This window comes from Anneissia japonica, unplaced genomic scaffold (assembly GCF_011630105.1).
Source record: "Anneissia japonica isolate Jap-2015-1 unplaced genomic scaffold, ASM1163010v1 scaffold287986_len575832_cov185, whole genome shotgun sequence".
Taxonomy (NCBI): domain Eukaryota; kingdom Metazoa; phylum Echinodermata; class Crinoidea; order Comatulida; family Comatulidae; genus Anneissia; species Anneissia japonica.
The window spans coordinates 403926-423590 of record NW_022692348.1 but is presented as its reverse complement, the minus strand read 5'-3'; the positions used below and the strand labels follow the sequence as shown (position 1 = coordinate 423590).

At 35.9% G+C, this 19665-nt stretch overlaps 3 protein-coding genes across 8 annotated transcripts; 1 reads left to right on the top strand and 2 right to left on the bottom strand.

Moving 5' to 3' along the window:
- Window positions 1-4330: 4330 nt before the first annotated feature.
- Window positions 4331-10749, bottom strand: LOC117100271 (MTRF1L release factor glutamine methyltransferase-like). Its single transcript, XM_033239904.1, has 10 exons — window positions 10591-10749; window positions 10195-10314; window positions 9686-10020; window positions 9439-9527; window positions 9096-9189; window positions 8492-8611; window positions 7916-7980; window positions 7106-7261; window positions 6213-6422; window positions 4331-4920 (listed from the first exon to the last, which is right to left on the bottom strand). The coding sequence occupies exons 3-10, from the start codon at window positions 9974-9976 to the stop codon at window positions 4872-4874; spliced, it is 1074 nt and encodes a 357-aa protein (XP_033095795.1). The 5' UTR covers window positions 9977-10020; window positions 10195-10314; window positions 10591-10749; the 3' UTR covers window positions 4331-4871.
- A 211-nt stretch (window positions 10750-10960) lies between these two features.
- LOC117100272 (zinc finger CCHC-type and RNA-binding motif-containing protein 1-like) lies at window positions 10961-15684 on the top strand. Of its 3 annotated transcripts, none has more exons than XM_033239905.1 (7): window positions 10965-11074; window positions 12021-12166; window positions 12722-12833; window positions 13102-13209; window positions 13452-13585; window positions 13972-14038; window positions 14446-15684. In XM_033239905.1, exons 2-7 carry the CDS (start codon window positions 12054-12056, stop codon window positions 14560-14562), a joined length of 651 nt encoding a protein of 216 aa, XP_033095796.1. In that variant the 5' UTR covers window positions 10965-11074; window positions 12021-12053; the 3' UTR covers window positions 14563-15684. The 3 variants fall into 3 exon arrangements, with proteins under 3 accessions (XP_033095798.1, XP_033095796.1, XP_033095797.1); XM_033239906.1 differs by having other exon boundaries at window positions 11069-11097; XM_033239907.1 differs by lacking the exon at window positions 13102-13209 and having other exon boundaries at window positions 10961-11074.
- On the bottom strand, window positions 15229-19589 carry LOC117100273 (thioredoxin-like protein 4B). 4 transcript variants are annotated; one of them, XM_033239909.1, is made up of 4 exons: window positions 19521-19589; window positions 18771-18956; window positions 17636-17787; window positions 15229-17434 (listed from the first exon to the last, which is right to left on the bottom strand). In XM_033239909.1, the coding sequence occupies exons 2-4, from the start codon at window positions 18900-18902 to the stop codon at window positions 17269-17271; spliced, it is 450 nt and encodes a 149-aa protein (XP_033095800.1). In that variant the 5' UTR covers window positions 18903-18956; window positions 19521-19589; the 3' UTR covers window positions 15229-17268. The 4 variants fall into 4 exon arrangements, with proteins under 4 accessions (XP_033095800.1, XP_033095802.1, XP_033095799.1 ...); XM_033239911.1 differs by having other exon boundaries at window positions 19527-19577; XM_033239908.1 differs by lacking the exon at window positions 19521-19589 and adding an exon at window positions 19335-19474.
- Window positions 19590-19665: the final 76 nt, after the last annotated feature.

Sequence of the window (19665 nt, the reverse complement as noted above, 5' to 3'; positions counted from 1 at the left end):
GATACACTTTTTTGATTAAATTTCATTGGCTAATCCAGTGGCGGATCCAGGAATTCGAAATAAAGGGGAGCCATGGGAACTTTCCCAGGCTGGGGGTGTAGATACATTAGCCCCACCATGGTTTTGGGGAAGAACATTTATGAAGGCACCTACCTCAACTATTAGTGCTAGACTAGATAGATGGCCGGAAATGGCACTCTCAGACTAAATTTTGATTCGAATATAATTTTCGTTTTTTCTCCACTTTCTTTATGATTTTGAAAAATTTTCGGGGGCCCTGGTCCGGCTTTTTTGGGGGGTTGGGGGTTGGGTTGAACTTGGAAACCACCTTTAATTGTTAATATCAACTTGTTCCAGTACCGGTAGGCCTTAATTAATTAATTATTAATTATAAGCTACTCAAATAAACTCGTTTATGCCCCTATTACTTTCAACCGCCTGGCCCTATGTTATCTCGGATTTATTATACACTTTAATTAATTATTTAATAGATGATTGAATTTGATTGTGAATTACCGATCGATCGATTAATTGATTATGCCGAATGAACAAACGAATGAATGAATGAATGTAAATGAATTCAAAGGCACGATAGCCTCAGTGTGCATGTCCTACGTACCGTATTTTTTTTCTGCACGTAATTTTAATTTTTATGCTTTTATTTACCGCGGCATCATAGTTTGTGTAACAATCGTATTTACATCGAATAAATTAACAAAGGGAGAACAACGAACGAGAATGAATAAATATATGAATGAACAAACGATTGAATTAATGTTTTTTTTTTCCAACTATGTAAAGGCAGACTGGCTATATCTTAAAGCTCTGTTTTTCACTTACAAAACTTATAGGCCTAATAGCCTCCTTCCATGCAACCTATATTTAGGCCTATATTTATATGTATCAATTTTGTCAACTTTAATGAACAAATACAAAAATGAATGAACGAACGAACAAATGATCAATCAATCAAGTAATAATAATAATGATAATAATAATTATAATGAAAATGTTGTTGTTGTTGTTGTTGATGATGATGATGATAGGTCTAATACTAATTTAGACAGGCATTAAAATAATCGTGGAGGTTTATTGTCACATTCATGGTGTGATAAAGCAGGTCGTCCTCATGGTTCGTCAAGCAATATTTTGCTAATTCAATAAAAAAAAAGGCGCTCAATGCACATTACAACTCATTTGACCAAGTTCACAGCTTTATCATTGATGCGATGTTGTGTCTGTTTATTAACCTACTTTTATACTTGTGCCCATCATAATTTGACAATTTAAGATGAACATTTACTTTCTTTGTTTCCTCAATAAAAAATTACAGAATAAATAGATTGATTAAACAGCCCGTCCTTAGTGGGTCGATTAAGCGTATATTTCGGTTAATTTCCGGAATACCAATCCACCAAAACGGTGCTGCTAGAAGAATTCAAACAGAATTTTCAACACGTTCGGTTTTTTTTAGAAGTAGGGCTGTTACAGTGTTAAACAAAACTTGAAAAAAAAAAAAACAAAAAAACAAAAAACAAGATGCAACATTATCGTCCGTTTAAAATAATTTGTCGAAGAGAAATTGATGATTTGTAAACCCAGGCCGCCTGTCACAACACGACAGATCCAAATTCCACGAGAATTCTTTATTCATCCCACTTGATGGTGATATTGTTATTAGCATTTTAATATAATATTGTATGGCATGGATGTGATGGCTGGAAATATCTTAAACCTATGAAATTGCCTTTTTTCCTCATAGGGGATGTTTTCAAAAATAGGGCGACCGGACCGGCTGACATTGATCCCTCTCAGTCCGCCCCTGCATGTTATTAGAATACTATATTGAAATTGTTATCTGGGTGTAATACTGTCCCAATAAGCAGCTCTCTACATCGTTAAACAAAGGGATATTTTCATTGCACTCTTTCTGCTAATTAATTGCGCATCAACGCCCGCCCTCTTTTATCCTTAATGAAGTGAATTGGACGTATTAGTCGTTGTCTATTTACAAAACGTAATTTCCATGACCGTTCAGTCATAAAACAACAATCGAGTGCTTTTAAAATTGATTTCTCATGCTTTCTGCATAATTTCATAAGTGCCAGTGACACCTCATCGTTGAAATGAGCCATCGACACACACATGTCGCGTTTCCGTAATTCGCGGGAAGCCACGATTTGAGCTGCTGTCGTGAATATTTTTAAACATGATAATAATAATACAATTCATGTGAACACCAGTGATAATATATAGACCTTCTATCTGTCAAGTCCCTCCCTGCCATCCCCACCCCCACACACACACTACTTATTATTATATATTACACGACGGACCTTACCAGGTCTCCTCCGAGTCATTAAGGCACATTTTACATTTTAAAAATGGGTCCACCACGCAATGCGAGCGTAGTGTTTGCTGCCTTTGGTGAATTGTTGAATATTAAATTTTGATTCATTAATTGTCTCCGGCTCAGCTCCCGAAAGGTTGATGTTGTTTGTTTTATAATGTAACTCTCCAGCTGTGGATACAAAAAGGGCCAACAGTAATAATGAATCGTTAGAAACTGCAGTTGGTGTAACGAATAACAATGAATGACAAATGAAGTTGTAAATTTTGAAATCCCTTCCGTTATGAATTCATACATTTTGCGTACGCGTCCATTGCTCATTTGCTTGGATAGTCGAGAATCATTTATATGAATATCTAAGCAGTTACTGTTACACATATTGACGATATTTGTGTTAATGCAACAGTCCTATAACCTTTGCACATGCATTCATTAGATTGTGGCCAAAAAATATACACAGGCCTACTCTCGATCGTCTTCTACTGTACGGTAACCTATCGGACGCAACGCGTAAAGTGGCAGCTAGTGGGGCCGCAACTGACGTACGCATCATACGTACTTTGCGTTCATACACCATGGGGAAATTTAACCAATTCCTCCACGCTTTAACAAGAGATATAGGTTGGACGTTGATCTTCAGCAATCGATTATGCTCAGCCGTTACCATTCATAATGTATTTAGAGATAATTACCCAATTTGATCAATGTAATTTTCGGATTCTAAATGCCAACCACGTTACAAAAAACACATAACCGTGATAAAATTAGCGTTCGACGAACAGGTAGTACGTGCAAAGGGGTTTAACGGTAATATGCATTTACGGTATGAAATAGTTCTCTAAATTCACAAACAGGAACTAGTTACCATGGAAACGCATACCATAATAATGTATGTATAAAAATGGAAGTTAAAACGGATACACTTAGGTCCTACATTGGTTCCAGAATTGTTTATACATATACAGTACATGCAAAAGCACAAATAAAACCTGTATTTGATACAATAAACTTGATTTCATTTCATTCCCTTAGGCATGAGTGGCAGACTAGGGATATGCCAATCAATGAACTTTGACTATCCTACGAAAATATCCCAGACTTAACCGCTCGGCCAATAAACTCCCATTGGGAGACTCCACTGTCAATGACAGATGCAAGGTTGTTTTTCCGCCGGCGGGAAGAAGGGGGTGGGTGAGGCGAGTATCGATAACCAATCCATTAGTGTTGTACCTACATTCTAAAGGGTCAGGGGAGTGGAGGTGGCTCTATGAAGCTCTGCTGTTTCAAACATCTGAAGTACTTTAAGGTTTTTTTGGTAGGCCTACATACTGTATATTTATTTGTCAATCATATACAAAGATTATAAAGGTAGAACTTCCACTTGTAATAAATACCAAATACAGGAACACAGAGACGTTTTGTAGAAATTTATCTTGCTCCTCTGTATCTTGGAGCAGTGGAGGCGCCAGCGGGGGGACAGGGGGTCTTAAGTTCCCCCACCGAACAGGTCAATCCCCCACCCCCGCCGGATAGAGCTCGTCGGGCAGTCATACCATAAAACATATAAAAATAGGCCCGCACCAAGCCAACACATGTCTGTCAGTCTGAGGGTGCCATTTCCAGCCATACAGAGGTTGCTATTCTTAAAAAAAAATCTCATTTGGGGGGGGGGGGACCTCCCTCTCAGCTCCTTCCCCTAGCTCGAGCCTACGAGCTCAAGTACCCCCGTTGGACAACTTAGCGCCCCTCCACCACCCAGAAAATAAATCCTAGAGCCGCCACTGTCTTGGAGCCACAGGTATCTATATGGCTAGCTCATCAGTCTTACTTTAGTTTTTCGTCTTTTTCTTTGTACAGTACTTAATGCTGCATCAAATTTTATACTATTTTATTTGTAAAGTAATGAAAAATAATATTACGAACAATACACCATAATAAATAAAACAAAACTTTAGAAATTCATATAATCTTTATTAGATCAAATTTTGTAATACAATGTTACTCTCTAATATTGTTCATATAACTTTGTAACATTTGGGTCATCTTTTTCTCTAAAGCAAAAATGAAATTTAAAACGAACTTTAAAATACATAGTACTTGGTTTAATATTAAATGATGGGCCAATAATTTCCTTAGCTAAAATACAGGTGTTTATTTATTTGATTTGATTTATTTAAAAAATAACTAGTAATCAGTGCAGTTAGTATTTGAAGCTATCAGGTACCCACTTGTACTCCTGGGAAGAACTGTGGGTAAAATGCCTTAAACAAAGACCAAGTTCTATGTGAGCCTTTAATTTGGATCCCCTGTCAGACTGCCAGTGTCTATGGCACTACAAAAAGTAGTACCAAATTGAATGTATCGACTACCTGGTCAACTTAATTATAATAATTAATAATATTTTTCCTATTTAATTGCTATTTATTATATGCTATATAAAAACAAGTTAAAAATTATAATTATTATAATATAATTAAATGTGTTCCATGGTATTCACCAACATCTGCTTGGACTGCATCTGTCAAGACAGTTCACTGCTTGGTTGGTAACATAATTGCACAAACCTAGGCCTAAAAGAATGAAAAAGAAAATGAAGAAAATGAGAGATGCAAAGGATTGCAACTACATCTTCATTTTGATTGAAGAATAAAAGTTTTTAGTTTAATAATTTACTGTATTTCCTGGATTTGAAGCCCAAGCATACCTTTGGTAATAGTCCCCTTAATGTTTTATCAGATAAAGCTTCTTAAGCTATGTTCATATCAAAGACCAGATCCGGTTCGATGCCAGTGGTAAAGAACAGGACTGTTCACATCAAATTCGCACGATTTCCAATCCAGATCTTGAGTGAAGTATCTGAGAGCCATTTTTTATCGTGAATTTGTATGGTTTTTTTTTCGTTAAGCAATCAACAAGCATGGTTAGTTCGAACGTATATGTACTTGGCCTCGAATAATCGTGTTCTGTGCCCAACAACTCACAATTTTTTGTCTGGGCTCCTGACTGGATCTGGGTTTGATGTGAACGTAGATTTTTTATGTGTATTTAAGCGATTGGTTGGAACAACAGTATAATGTTTGGCATTCTATCCAGATTGCACACTTAAACTTACAGTGTCTGTACTGTATCCTTTATTTCTGAATAATTAACCAGCGACATGCTTGACCTCATGACCATACAATGCAATTTCTATGCAAATGTTTTGCACAAGATCATATGATTAAAGAGTATAGATTTATTTTATTTTTTATTTATTTTTATTATTTATTTAGGCACACAATACATGTGCCAAGGATTGCCAATAGCGAATATATCACTGTCCTACTTGTAGGTGACAATCCCTTACACAAGACAAACATACACACGATGCTTTACACAAACTAAATCTCAATATGAGATTTAGGGAGTGGAGTTGTTTTGGTCGTGAGAAAAATTCCTGCAACACTGACAGGAATTGAACCCAGGACCGTGGGATTGGAAGCCAAGCATCTTAACCACCAAGCTATTCAACTCCACTCCATCTAAAATCTGAAAGAGGTTAGATTCTTGGGGTTTCATTGAAACACAATCCTATCTCAAAAAGTAGTACCATGAGCTAGAGAGAATCCTTTAAAAGAACGTAGAAGGCATTCATATTGAACATCTCTATAGTCGTCTATAGAAAACATGTTCGAGTTTCAAACTCTATTCAAATTGTAATAGGGTGCCCCCTATCTCGTAATAGTATTTCACATTTCGTTTCATTGTGTGCATGTAAAATAGGATAGTCAGACATCTTGCAATTCTATATTCTTTGATATGATGAACATTAGGTAAGTGATCATTTTAGAGATTTTAAGAAATGAACATTAAGCACACTTACCTCTGATTAAAATCTGTCAAACTGTTCAGATGCTTAACATCTAAATCTGGTTCATTTTCTAGCCACTCTTTGATCATCTTGGGGTGGTTACTATCTGTTTCAAACCAGATCATACCAGATGGTTTAAGTAAATAATCAGACAAGCGAACAATTTTCCTGAGTACGTTCATTCCATCCGGGCCACCGTCAAGGGCCCTATGGTCCTCATATCTTGTTGGAAAAATTAATTTATTAAAATATATAGGCAACAAAACATTCATATTTGGTAAAATTTATCCTAAATTTTTTTGAAATCCATATTTTTGTTGTTGTTTTTATCCATTTTAATTTTTATTCATTTTAAATTTTAATGGTTCTTATACTGTTTACAAGCAATACAATTTCCATTTGGATGAATAAATATTATTATTATTATCATTGGCCCAAAACTATATCGGACAGCTTAAACCCATGGACTGCCACAACTTAAGATACTGTAAAACTTTGAATTGAAGCCCAATGGGCTTAATCTCGAGATTCTTTTCGAGATAGTACAGTACATACACTGTACATGAATTTCAAAGAAACAAAATAAATTAAAAACATGCTTGGTGTATACAGTAGTTTAGGAGATTTAATGCTAGTTAATACACTCCATGATACAGATTGATGTTACAGTGGCCTTATTTATTGTTTTATAATACTAATTCCCATGAAAAGAAGCCTCCATCTTTACTTTGCCAAAGTGGCCTTGAAAAGAAGCCCATCTCGAAAAGAAGCCGATCCAAAGTTCGCTAACAAAAAAAAGAATCCCAGAGCTTCAATTCAAGGTTTTACAGTCTGCATGCACATGTATGAGATGACTATCATCTAAACTCTAAACCTTTCTAAGGCATAAAAGGCAGTAGGATTACCTTGATATTTCTGGCTCTAATTTACACATATCTTTGGAGAAAATATATGGCGGATTGCTCACAATGAAATCAAATCTCGGAAGTACTGATAGGAACTCTGGACATGTTGTATCAAGGTGGTGGTGGTACGTCTTAAGGCGTTCTTGACAATGGTATCTGCAGAATAAATTTCAGTTTAAGTTTAATCTTTATATGAATCGTCTGGATATTTTGTACTAAGGTGGTGGTGTTATTTTTATCATTTTTGATATTCATACAGCACCTTTCCTTTAGGTTACGAAGTGCTGGCTCCACATGAAGTAGCAGGCAACCCCACCAGGTACCCATTTATACTTTTGCATGGCTAGAAGCAATGCAGACAAAGTGCCTTGCTCAAGGACACAAGCGAAATGCACAGCGAGGGATTGAAACCCCGACCTCAAGGTTGGGAAACCAAACCTTTCACGCTGTGCCAAACCACTCTTACACAATCTTAAGGCGTTTTGGCAATTGTATGAAAGTATAATACATACTCCAAGTATTAAAATACATGCCATCATGTTGGGATTCACTATTTTGACATTAATTATGTCATCATCAGGATGAATCCCAACATGATGGCATGTATTTCAATACTTGGAGTATGTATTATACTTTCTTATCTGAGATTAATCAGTGGACCTTTCGGTTTTTGACAATTGTATGTTTCATGAATCGTATGGATGTTACTTGGTTACATTACCATACTAATACATTACCTAAGTAAAAATTTATTTCAAGACTAATTACAGAACTTTGCTATGGAATCAAAACAATGAAGTAATGCAATACCGTTTAGAATTCTCGATGGTGAGATTTACAGCATCCATACTTGAATCAATCGCAACTGCAGATGCCTAGAAATGAAGATAATGAAATGAATACAAACTGTCACAAATAATTAAGTCATACATTCAAGCTGTACTATCTTAGAAAAAACGTCTAATACGTTTTTTTACAGGAGCTGAAAGCCACTACTGGAAGATCTGGTTTCAACAGGTTTCTTAATGCATCGTATTTTATAAATTTGCTTGTGTGATGGCGCACATGGCTCGTCTCAGCAAGACTATAAAAATACAGCAATCAAAACATGTTGAATGTATGGGTGATGGGTTACTTTCCTTGCTCACGCAGGGGTGTGGGAAACCATACTAATTAAATTTTTTTTGGATATATTGTACAACTGATGTCTTCCCCCCACCCCAGTTTTTAAATATTCAAAAATCTGTTTCTCATTAACACTCCCTGAGTTTTTCGTCAAACACCTTGTTTGTGTCTTAGAATAATCAGTTGCCCAATGCCAAAGGCTGACTTTTAAAAGATTCTCGCAGACTGTGGGAGACTTCTGTGATACATATTTTTCCTTACCTTTGGAAACTCTCTAAGAAGCGATATTGAGATGGCTCCGGTGCCACAACCAACTTCCAGAAACTTCACCTCATCCTCTCTTGATAGATGATCACTAGTCTTTATCAGTTCCACTAACATCTTCAGAATGGAAACAAAAAAAATTCATAAAATGAACATAATGGCGATACTACAGTAAACATTCCAAATCCTGACGAATCTAATTAAGAGACCGAGCCCCACTAATTTGAGACCACTTTTTTAAAGGATCAAAATACAGTTCGCCCCTCCAATTTGAGCTGTGGGACCTGAAAATTCAAGGTGGTTTTAGGATTCGGTCTCCACTTAGCTTAGTGTTAATAGTTGGAAGATCGATTTTTGGTTAGAAGGGTCCCAAAAATTGGAGGGTTCACTGTAACAATCTAACATAAAGCTCAGCTAACCCTCTAATTAAATCCAGCATCACTCCCTAAGCCTCATTCCATCATAATATTTGCAAGTTACATGCTATTGAATGTCAAAAAATATACCATATTTACTATGGTGCAACAACTTATAATAGGGCTATATTTGTTTAATAATAACAAAAACATTGAATTGTAAAAAGTAATGCGAAATGTTATACCTCAGTTTCTGGCCTAGGGATAAACACTGGAGGTACCATTTTCAATGTCATGTCTCTGAAGTCCCATTCACCAATCACATACTGCACAGGCATTCTGCAAATTAAAAAAAAAAAAGTTCTTGAGAGCTAGCGGCACAGCCCATTGCTCGCTGCTTTCCTAGTGCTTCAACTCGAGAGTTGAAATTCATTTTTGCACAATGCACAATCCTTTTGATAAGACCTGTGAGCCCTTTTTTGTCTTCCCATGCCCCTGAGGCCTGTTCTTGCTTCAGGTAAGCATGAGAAGCCACAATATGGCCCATGTACACATTAATGAACTCTAACCCTTTCCCCTATATCTAACCTTTGGGCTCTTTTCCGGCATAGTTCATTGACCTCTGATATAAATTCAGTTGACACGTGCTGATGATAACTCTTCCGAAGCAAAGACACCTGAAGTAACAAAAATATAATTATAATTAATTAAAACCAAGTTTACTATTACTTTTAAATCTAAATTATCCTTATATAGTTAAAGCACTTTTACAGTGTTTTAAAGTCATAAAAGAACAAATATTTTTTAACTCAATACTGTACTTGGAACTATTTACCTTTCCACTATCTGTGTCTTCATTCTGGAGATTCCCTCTGACTGACTTTTTAAGCATGTACAACAAGATAATTTCTACATTAATTTCAGCATCTGCAACACATCCTTTCTTTAGTATTTCAGTCCAGTGCGGCACTAATGAACTCAATGTATTTGGATATGATGGAACTTGAGGAGAATGGGCAATAAACCACCTAGTAGCAGTGACCATCAGTAAAGAATGATGAAAGTTACCGGGTAACAGAGATTGACGACCAAGTGTAACAATTTTCCTGAAACTTGTCATTTGCATTATTCTCAAAGTTTTATAAATTTGTAATCTCCATTATAATTCTACTAAAAAAAAGAACAAAAATAATATCAAAGTTAATTTTTTATCTCCCATATGCCAGTATTTGTGTGAGCTCTCTGTCATTATACAGAATCTAACTTAAATTTTGACTCAGTTCCACCATACATAATCTTGGTAATAATAAAGGTTAGGGTTGGCTGAGGCGCAACTATACTTACCTGTTTGTATAAATAGTATGTCTCAGGGTTTGGCAACAGCTAGGGAGACACTCACCATGCCGAGATAGCATACGGTATCGTATTTACTCCTAACCACTGCCTTGCTTCACCTAATTAAAGCTGTGCAAATTTTATGTGACAATACGATTGACATGCCCATATTATTTGGGTGTATTAGGGAATTGTTATTTGATACAAAAGTTGTGGCAAATGAACTAAAAACTAAAAAGGGGCAAAACGAATTTTATAATGTATATTTTTAGTACTGATTGTGAAATAATTTGGCATTCTTAATTTATGCCTACACATAAAGATAGGCCCTATATCAAACAATCACTTTAGGCCTAGGTAAACCTGAATTATTGAAACAGAGCTAGGCCTAAGGCTAAGCCTAACCTTTTGATTTCGCACTTCCACTAGCCCCTACTCTTCTTCAGTTGTCTTTAGACAGGGTTTCGCACTACATACACACACTCACTCACAGAAGGAACGCCGCGGCCCGGACTCCTCCTAACTAGCTACGCTTTCCTAGAATAGCCTCTACTAATTTATTTTATTATATTATAGGCCTTCCTAGTATCGTGCTAGAGAGAGGACAGTCAGCTGCCCAGGTCGCAAAGACGGTGCCCCTTCGGAGTTTTTTGCACGTTGTATGTTGTATGGCCCACATGTTTATAAAAGAGCGCCCTCTATGACTTGGACTAATTTATTTAAGTAGAAGGGGTGTCTATAATAAATGTTTTGCCCTACTTTTTACGGAAAATAATACGTTTACATGTATATGTAAAGTACATGTTTATGTTTATGTACACCCCAACTACTACTAAATAGAATAGTCTAAGTTTTAGATGGTAGTCGAAAGTGTCCAGATAGTGATACGGTACGTGCTTTTATCCTTAAAACGTTATTTAAAGGTTATATTATGGGCTATCTTAGCTGATTTGTATTTAGTTATTACAAACCTAGCTTTTAGATAGATTATCTAGGCCGTCGCACGTAGGCTAGAGACCTGGCCTAACTAGGAGAAGTATCCCCTAGCTAGCTAGGCCTAGGCTAGCCTACCTGAACAGGACTGCCCGACTGGGCAGTAGCAAGCATAAAGAGGATAGGATGGGTAGGCTAGCGATGCCTGCGTGTGTTGGTGAACTCGTACCAATTCTAATTCGCACCACTTAGGTCTAGGCTAGGCTAATCTGGAACACCTACCTTTAGCTTTTTAAATTTTAATATTAATATAAATTACAAAGTGGCTAGAGGGCCTATGTATGACGTATGCTTACACCGAGATGTAGTGCATTAAGATAGCGAGAGTTATTTTTAAGTTGAGGTAGGGTAAAGCCAAGTTGATGAATCAGAGCTTTGGGATTTTGATTACTTCGGTATTAGCATAACCACAGCCTAATATTTAATAAGGCCATACTTAATTTTAACCTTCTTCCAACCTACATCTACTTCTTTACTCAGCATACTCCTTCAGTCAGGATATCTTGCTCAGGCAGATCCACTTCACGACATGTCTCCTACAGTGACACAATTGGCAACAATTTCTTACAATCTTTTCTTTTTTTTCAAAAGTCAACCTGTAAATTACCTTTCGTTTGTTACAGCTCTTTATCACCCTGCCCTGTCTGAACTGTAGCCGGTTCCTGGTGGTTAGTCAGAGCAAGGAGGAAGAGTGTACTAAAAATCAAAAAGTTAGGACATTAGAAGCCAAACTGTCCTGAGAACCAAATGCCATCAATTGAGATTTTGTAGCATATGTGTACCAAAAGCACTGTATTAATTATTATTATTAGCACTAAACAACTTTCTATTTTTTGTATTAGATTGGGTTAATCTTGTTTGACTAACAAAAGATCATGAGTGGGGGAATTGCACCAAGTAAAACAACAGTGTATGTGTCCAATTTACCATTCTCACTCACCAATAATGATCTGCACAAGGTTTTTGAGAAGTTTGGACGTGTTGTCAAGTAAGGTCTCATACAAGCTATTCTCATTTCTATGTACTTTGTGTTGACTGTTCAATTATATGTTTTTGTGTGTGTGTTTAGTGCTGTTTTTATGTTAGAATAGAATAGAAATCTTTCTTTATTCTGGGTACTCAGTATTGCTACACTGTTCTTCCCTAAGGTCCAGAGTATTATCTTAAACTACATTATATTACAAAATAAAATTAAAAGAAAAATGCATAAAAATGAATAAACAGTATATATATATATAGATTGCTTTTTCTAATTTGTTGAAATTGAATTGTAGACATGTTATTTTAATTCATATACAGTATTGTAATTAAAATGTATTTTCTAAAAGGAAATTCTTCTTACATGATATACAGTCTGAAGTTTAGTCAGACGGAAGTTAGAGGTTAGGGCTAAGCCAGCGCCAACAATTTCAGATTTGGTTAAAGTTATTAAAACAATATTGAATTCTAGTATTAGTATTAGTATTTATATACGCTATTCATAGAAAACTATATCATAGCGTTTACAGAGTTCTGAATATATTTGGCTTGTTCAATTTTGTAGGGTGACAGTTGTGAAAGACAAAGAGCAACGACGAAGTAAAGGAATTGCTTTCGTTCTTTTCATCGACAAAGAATCTGCTCACAAAGCAGTGAGGGCAATCAATGGAAAAGAGGTACAGTAATGACATAGAATTAAGATAGAATGCAATCAAGACATTCTAAATAAACTTTTTTGATGGCAACTTCTTGGAAAATATTAGTTACAGTACTTCTCAAAGGTCCACCAGCTATCAGCGTTATTGAGTGTGTATGCCAAAGACAGAAACTTGTCTTCCATTGTTTATGAGAATGCCAGGATTTCTCATAATTTAAGTGATAGATTGGCAATGAGCAAAGCTGGATGAATTACATAAATGAGTTACTGGTATGTTATTTTTGCAGTTGTTTGGAAGGAGGTGGAAGTGTAACATGGCAGCAGACAATGGCAGAGCATCAGAGTTCATTCGACGAAAAAATTACCCAGATAAATCGCGATGTTATGAATGTGGGGTTAGTATCGATTAAAGTCAGGCTCCGGAAGAAAAACATTTTTTGATATGTTGTAGAACTGATTTTGTAGAATATTTTTTCTCTCTGGTGGCTGACTTTAATACTACGTATTTTTAGACATATGACTGCAATATTCTTTTTCTGTTTTTATGTTCGTCAATATAACAATCATTCAATTTATACCGTCCCAAACCATCAATGATTTCTCATGTTTAAAAAATTGTGGTTATGTTAAATTTCAGGCTGAAGGTCATCTTAGTTATCGTTGCCCCAGCAACTCTTTAGGTGAAAGGGAGCCTCCTAAAAAGAAAGAAAAACATGACAAAGATAGAAAACGAAGGGGTACTGGCAGGCCTGCTGAACCATGGGAAATAAAGTAAGTTAAACTCAAATGTTATAATAATAATAATATTTATTCGGCAGAGTAAAAAGTATACATACAATATTCTTGCCAGGAGTAAGTAATAGGCATAAGCCCAAACAGTAAGCTGCTCTTACTCCATCATCAAAAACAAATACAATGACAATACAATATAAATATATACATAAAAGTAAATTCAAATTAAATTGATTTAACTAAAACAAAATGAAAAACAGAGATAATTAATAGTTATTGAAACCGTTTTATTATATTTGGATTCGCTAATGGATGCAGTATTCTGCTACCAGCAATGTTTGTCAACGAGAATGAAGGCATTTACGTAGTTAAAAATAAGGAAAAAATGCTGATGGATACTGTAGTGCTTATGTTTTTGTTTTCAGTGAAGAGGAAGAGGAGCAAGGAGAGGATCCTGCCTTGGACAGTTTAAGTGCTGCAATTAGTTATGAGGTAAAATTCTAATATCAAAATATAAATTAAAATTATGATCCCATCAACTAGAAAGTGACTATCCACTAACAAGAGAGTTATTGTAAAAGAGAAGGAAGTTTTTTTCGTCATGTAAAAAAAATATCTTAGAATTAGCATGATTGGAACCTGATCTTTGCTGACACTTCATGTCAAACAACATATTACCCCCTAGCCCTCCCCCCAATTGAAAGTTGAGAACCTTTACCTCTATGCCAGTGTATGTGAGCTTATTTAGATTTAAGGCACCTAGTGATTTTGTTAGATTTCCTTTATTCATGTCAGATTCATCTTCATCAGCACCACCACCACCATTATCACCTAAATTTTTATCATAGCTATTGTATAATTGTCATCAATGTTTTAATTATTCTTTTATTTTCTTCCAGTATGATTTGAGAGAAAAGGGTGAGAGTAGCTCTTATGAACCAGCTACAAAGAAATTAAAGGTTAAGACAAGTGCTTACTTTAGCGATGAGGAAGAAGTTGGTGATGATGGAGATTGAATGCCAGATGTGTACACTGCCCTCAACAAAAGTTAATGAGCTGTGTACAATTACTTTGGCAATGAAGCAAGGCCTACAAAGCAGTGGTACACTGATAATGAGACCACCCTGCAGGTTAATGTTGGCCAAGAGTCAAGCTACACAGACGATGATAAATGAAGCTGGCACGTTATTGTTGACTTATTGGAAGTGGTGAAATACTACCCTCAATGTTTGTTGAGATGTTTACAAAGACAGTACAGTATTGTATTGTTTGTAGAACAATTATGATTACAGCTGACAACAAATCTAACAAGAAAAAAAATTCTTGTGTTGCCTGTGGATGGTGTAATATTCATTTTTTTTTACTACAGGCCTATTGATGATTCATGGCTAATCATCACTTGTATTTGGCTGGTAAAATGGTAATAACTTTATAACAAAAAGTGCCCTTTTCAATCAACATAACAAGTACTTTGGGCATGAACTAATCAGTTTTCAAGATTGTGTTTGTGGTCGAACACACAAACCATTTGTTTTGCCAGATTGTATTTTTATAAGGGTTATTAAAATGCTGCCCTCAGTGAAGAGTGTTATGCAATTAAGATATGCAAAGCCAAAATATTTCTGAATTATTGCACAAAGATACACTGTACTAGAAAGTATTAGAATTCATGTAACACATTGTAATGTCAACCTAAAATTTAATCACAAATGTTTTCTTCAAGGTTTAGTATCCTAGTACCTACATACATATTTTGGAATTTTAGTAAGGAAATATTACCTCTACTCACAACCTGGTTCTGTATTTTACTGTTGTTACTAAATGCCAATAAATAGTTGATACCGTAACTAGACACTTCTCTGCTGTTTGCATATGTAAAATCTATCTATTCATTCAACAGATTAAACTTAACACTATTATTTATGATAGTGTAAATAATTAAATTAATATAATTGCTGTAACACAACCATATAAACTTTGACATACGTATCCTATAGCAACGACATTTAAGAATGAAATTTACATAAAATATACTGTACCACTAATCAATAATATATTCCGATATGTACAGCGTCTAACAAAGTGCTGCTAATGCGACTTCCATGATTGTGGGTTGGACTACTGTAATCATGTTAAATTTTTTCCACCCCTCTCGGGGGATGATTATTATTTAGTACAATAACACGTCATGTTGGGTAAATAGAGATTGCAAGTCAAAAAAGTTTGCAGGCGCAAGGTTTTTGAAAATTCCGTACCTAGGGTTATGGGGATTGGTTTCCTCCTACCACCCACTACAAATAGTATACGTACATTTGATAATATGGGCATATATTTATGGGCGAGATTTTGGTCCTTAAGTGCGAGACAGATCCCAAATGCGCGAGTATTCCGCTGAATACACAAGACTTAATATGTATGGCTAAAATATCAATTCTAATAAAGATCGAAGTACATATACACCACAGATCCTACTGGTACTGTCTGTGCCTATGATGCATTTTACAACATTTACAATTGTTTGAATAGTCTTGAAATGCACACAAGAACATGAATTCATGAGAACACACAATGTATCCACTGTACATCACTAAAGGCCTGTTTATACTTCAACAATAAAAAAGCTAAAAAGTGATTGTTTATATAGAAAATAAAAGAAATGAGAATTTTTTACACTAGGATGATTTGGTAATGATTTATCGTGTATACGACAACAAAAAATTTCAACAAATCAAATCGGATGACGTCATAATCATGGAAAAACGATAAAATCGTTGCTAATACTACGATTTTAAGGTTTTTCCATGGTTATGACGTCATCTGATTTGATTTGTCAAAATATGCTGTTATCGCATAACTAATAAATCGCTATCGAATCGTTCTAGTGTAAAAACTTCTCTTATTTCTTTTATTTTCTATATGAACAATTGCTTCTTAGCTTTTTTATCGTTATTGTTATTGTTGAAGTATAAACAGGCCTTAAGTGGGCACATAGGTCTAAGCTAAATAAACACATGAGCAAGTTAATACACATGGAAACGAGCAATTACATAATCTAAGTGGGAACATGATTGTGTGCACATGTATTAGTGAGCACACACCATAAGCATGAAGGTAATTATGTCTGTCACATAATAAGTATAGTACTGGAGTACTGTACATGAATAAGTGGTTACATAAGCTAAGTGAACACATGAGCATGTACTGTAAGTACTGTACATGGTCCAAAGGGCACATGTATTAGTGAGAACATGCCACTGGTATGATGGCTGTTGTGGTCACATAAGAACGTAAGTATGATAATGTACATGGCCAAGTGGGGCACATGCGCATGTAAGAACTTGTTTTAGTGTTCACATAAGCATGTGGGCACATGAGTATATTATGCAAATGCATTAGTAAGCACATACCATGAGCATGTAGGTATGGTTGCTGCGGTCACATAAGAATGCAGTTTGTAAGTACTGAACACGACTAGGTGGCCACATGCACATGTAAGTACTTGTCTTATTGTTCACATAAGCATGTGGACACATGAACATTATGCACATGCATTAGTGAGCAAACACTATGAGCATGTAGGTATGATGGCTGTGGTCACATAAGAATGTAATTTATAGGTGGTACTGTATATGACTATAGGTGGCTACGTGCACATGTAAGAAATTTAAGTGTTCACTTAAGCATGTGGGCACATGCGCATTCACCAATTGGTTGTTCAGTTTTCAGATGTCTTTGTACAATAGCTCATACTTAGGAATGTTTGCTTTGTCTATCGGACTTGTTACCATTACTTTACCCTTCATGGCTCCCCGGTAGATGACCTCGACAAGGTCAATGAAGTCCTGCTTTGTCTTGAAACTTCCAATGAATTTTGTATGGTCTGGTGTACTGTAATAAATTGATAGTCAACACAATTTTTAATACAAATTAAATTATGCGCTGCATAAAATATAGTAAAGGTTAAAAAAAAATAAATAAAAACAAGTTGCAAACACTTGTTTATCTGTTCTTAAAAACAACATAATACTTAGTTTAAAAAAAATTAGTTTCTTATGTGAAGCAAATACTATACATTTATTGTGTACTTACCCATAATCTACTTTGATGTGTTCTCCATTAAAGAAGAAGATGGTGGCTGGAATCAGTGAAATATCAAAATAGCGCTTGTACATGTCCACTGTATCTACATCCACAATAAAGATAGCAGCCATCTTGGCAAGTTCATCACATGATTTGGCAAGCTGTGAAATCACAAAAACATGTCACATGCCTACTGTATATAAGGTCAAGGTGACATCACATCATGACCATATATAGGCACATCATGAAAGTATATATGGGCATACAACAGTTTTAGAAGTATTTTTCAATGTATTACCAAAATAATAGGAATAATTACCACATTTTTGAGACATACAAATATATCATTCAAATGCTTATCTAAAGTTATCCTAGAGGAAATGATGGAAAGAAGAAAGCAGACAGAATGACCAAAGTGAAAATGTACTGACAGCGGAGGGATGGATAGATCTATTTGGTGTAAACACCAAGGATAACCCACGAAAGTCTAAAGAAGACTTATTTCCAGTGGGATCCTTATGGTGGAGATTGGACAATCACCAACTCTTTTCCCAATAATGTACTGCGTTCTTTAACGTGCACACGGGCCCTATCGTAACTTGCATTACAGCCCTCCAGCTGAAACACAAGGAGAGCAGCGACGGGATTTGAGCCAGGGACCTAGAGATCTCCACGGTTCAGCAAACACACAGTGGGTACCACCAGTTTAGCAGACTGAGCTAAGCTCTCTCTCAAAGACAATTGCATCAAGACAATTGGAGGTTGAAAATTCACTGATAAATAAAATGACACAGGATTGACAGTGCAAGTTATATATTCTGGTTCTTAAAGGACCATTTAATGTACAATTGTCATTAATATTATTAGTGGTAGTAGATTCAGATGTTGAGGGCAGTAGCCAGGGGAGATTGGTGGCGTATGCAAGATTTTGAAGAGTGCTGCTGATGGGGTTCGAATCTATATCTTACAGTGGATATGTAACAAAGTAGGGGTTACTGCCCTTTATGTGCATTTAACTGGAGTGCCAAATTACTGTACATCTCAGTTGATGGATGATGCAGAGGTGGTATGATTGAAGTGATGCAAGCTTAATTGCCATGGAAATGCAGTGTTCAAAGAAAATATTAACAACAAATCCAATTACAATGTTGTCCTGTTGCAGACAAGTTGAATCATCATCTCTGCCAAACCTCATCACTAGAACAATGTCTTCAGTGGTGCGTATTGCTTGATCAATCTCTGCCTTTGTCGTCAATTTTTTCAGAAGCAACGCCATCCTGATCCTCTGGATTAGTTGAGCCCACTGAAATCTTACTGCATTTGTACTAACCTGGTTTAAACAGAAAAAAAAATGGTGTAAATAATATTTTATCCAACAGGAGATTTGTCTTGTACACAAATTTAAGTCTTGATGGAGATTATCTCGAGTGAGCTCTCTGAAAAAATCTGATGTAGCCACCTGGGAGGAACATGATAGAAACTCACTTTTTGGGGACCATCACTAAAAATGTTCTGTACCTTTTACTGGTGAGAATAATGCATGTCAACCCGTCATTAGCATCATTACTAAACCAGCTTATTAACATACAGCACAGCAGCAGTACCAAGGTCATAGATCTCAAAACCCAGTGGCTGAATTTTATCAATAAATAAATAAATATTCATTCATACACAAAACTACACACTGACTTGCTTCCGACTGGCTTACCTAGCCTCCTCTAGTCTAGGCCTATTGCTAGCCGGTGATTCACCTAGCCTAGGCCCCGTTGGCGTTGGAGGCCTAGGAAATACCAACTCTCTGGAAATACGAAGTATTTATTCTGAATTAAGAACAATAATAAATAATAAATAATAATAATAATAATAAATGATAATTAGGCCTATATACGAAAACCTGGACCTATGCTCTGTGCGAAATTTTGCCTGCAACACAGAGAAGAAAGGTACTGTATAGGCTCTAAATATTTTCATTTAATTATCGGCGGCTTGCTCTAGAGGGCGCAAGTTACTATGGTACTGCCCTCTCAACAGCCATACAG

Excerpts from the sequence above, each read along its gene's own strand:
- LOC117100271 (XM_033239904.1), bottom strand. The coding sequence starts at position 9,976 with ATGCAAATGACAAGTTTCAGGAAAATTGTTACACTTGGTCGTCAATCT. Across the intron at positions 9,190-9,438 it reads TGCCGGAAAAGAGCCCAAAG|AATGCCTGTGCAGTATGTGA; the intron begins GTTAGATATAGG and ends TTTAATTTGCAG. Across the intron at positions 6,423-7,105 it reads TTAGAGCCAGAAATATCAAG|ATATGAGGACCATAGGGCCC; the intron begins GTAATCCTACTG and ends TTTTCCAACAAG.
- LOC117100272 (XM_033239905.1), top strand. The coding sequence starts at position 12,054 with ATGAGTGGGGGAATTGCACCAAGTAAAACAACAGTGTATGTGTCCAAT. Across the intron at positions 12,834-13,101 it reads GGGCAATCAATGGAAAAGAG|TTGTTTGGAAGGAGGTGGAA; the intron begins GTACAGTAATGA and ends TTATTTTTGCAG. Across the intron at positions 14,039-14,445 it reads GTGCTGCAATTAGTTATGAG|TATGATTTGAGAGAAAAGGG; the intron begins GTAAAATTCTAA and ends ATTTTCTTCCAG.
- LOC117100273 (XM_033239909.1), bottom strand. The coding sequence starts at position 18,902 with ATGGCGTTGCTTCTGAAAAAATTGACGACAAAGGCAGAGATTGATCAA. Across the intron at positions 17,788-18,770 it reads GTCTGCAACAGGACAACATT|CTTGCCAAATCATGTGATGA; the intron begins GTAATTGGATTT and ends GTGATTTCACAG. Across the intron at positions 17,435-17,635 it reads CACATCAAAGTAGATTATGG|TACACCAGACCATACAAAAT; the intron begins GTAAGTACACAA and ends AATTTATTACAG.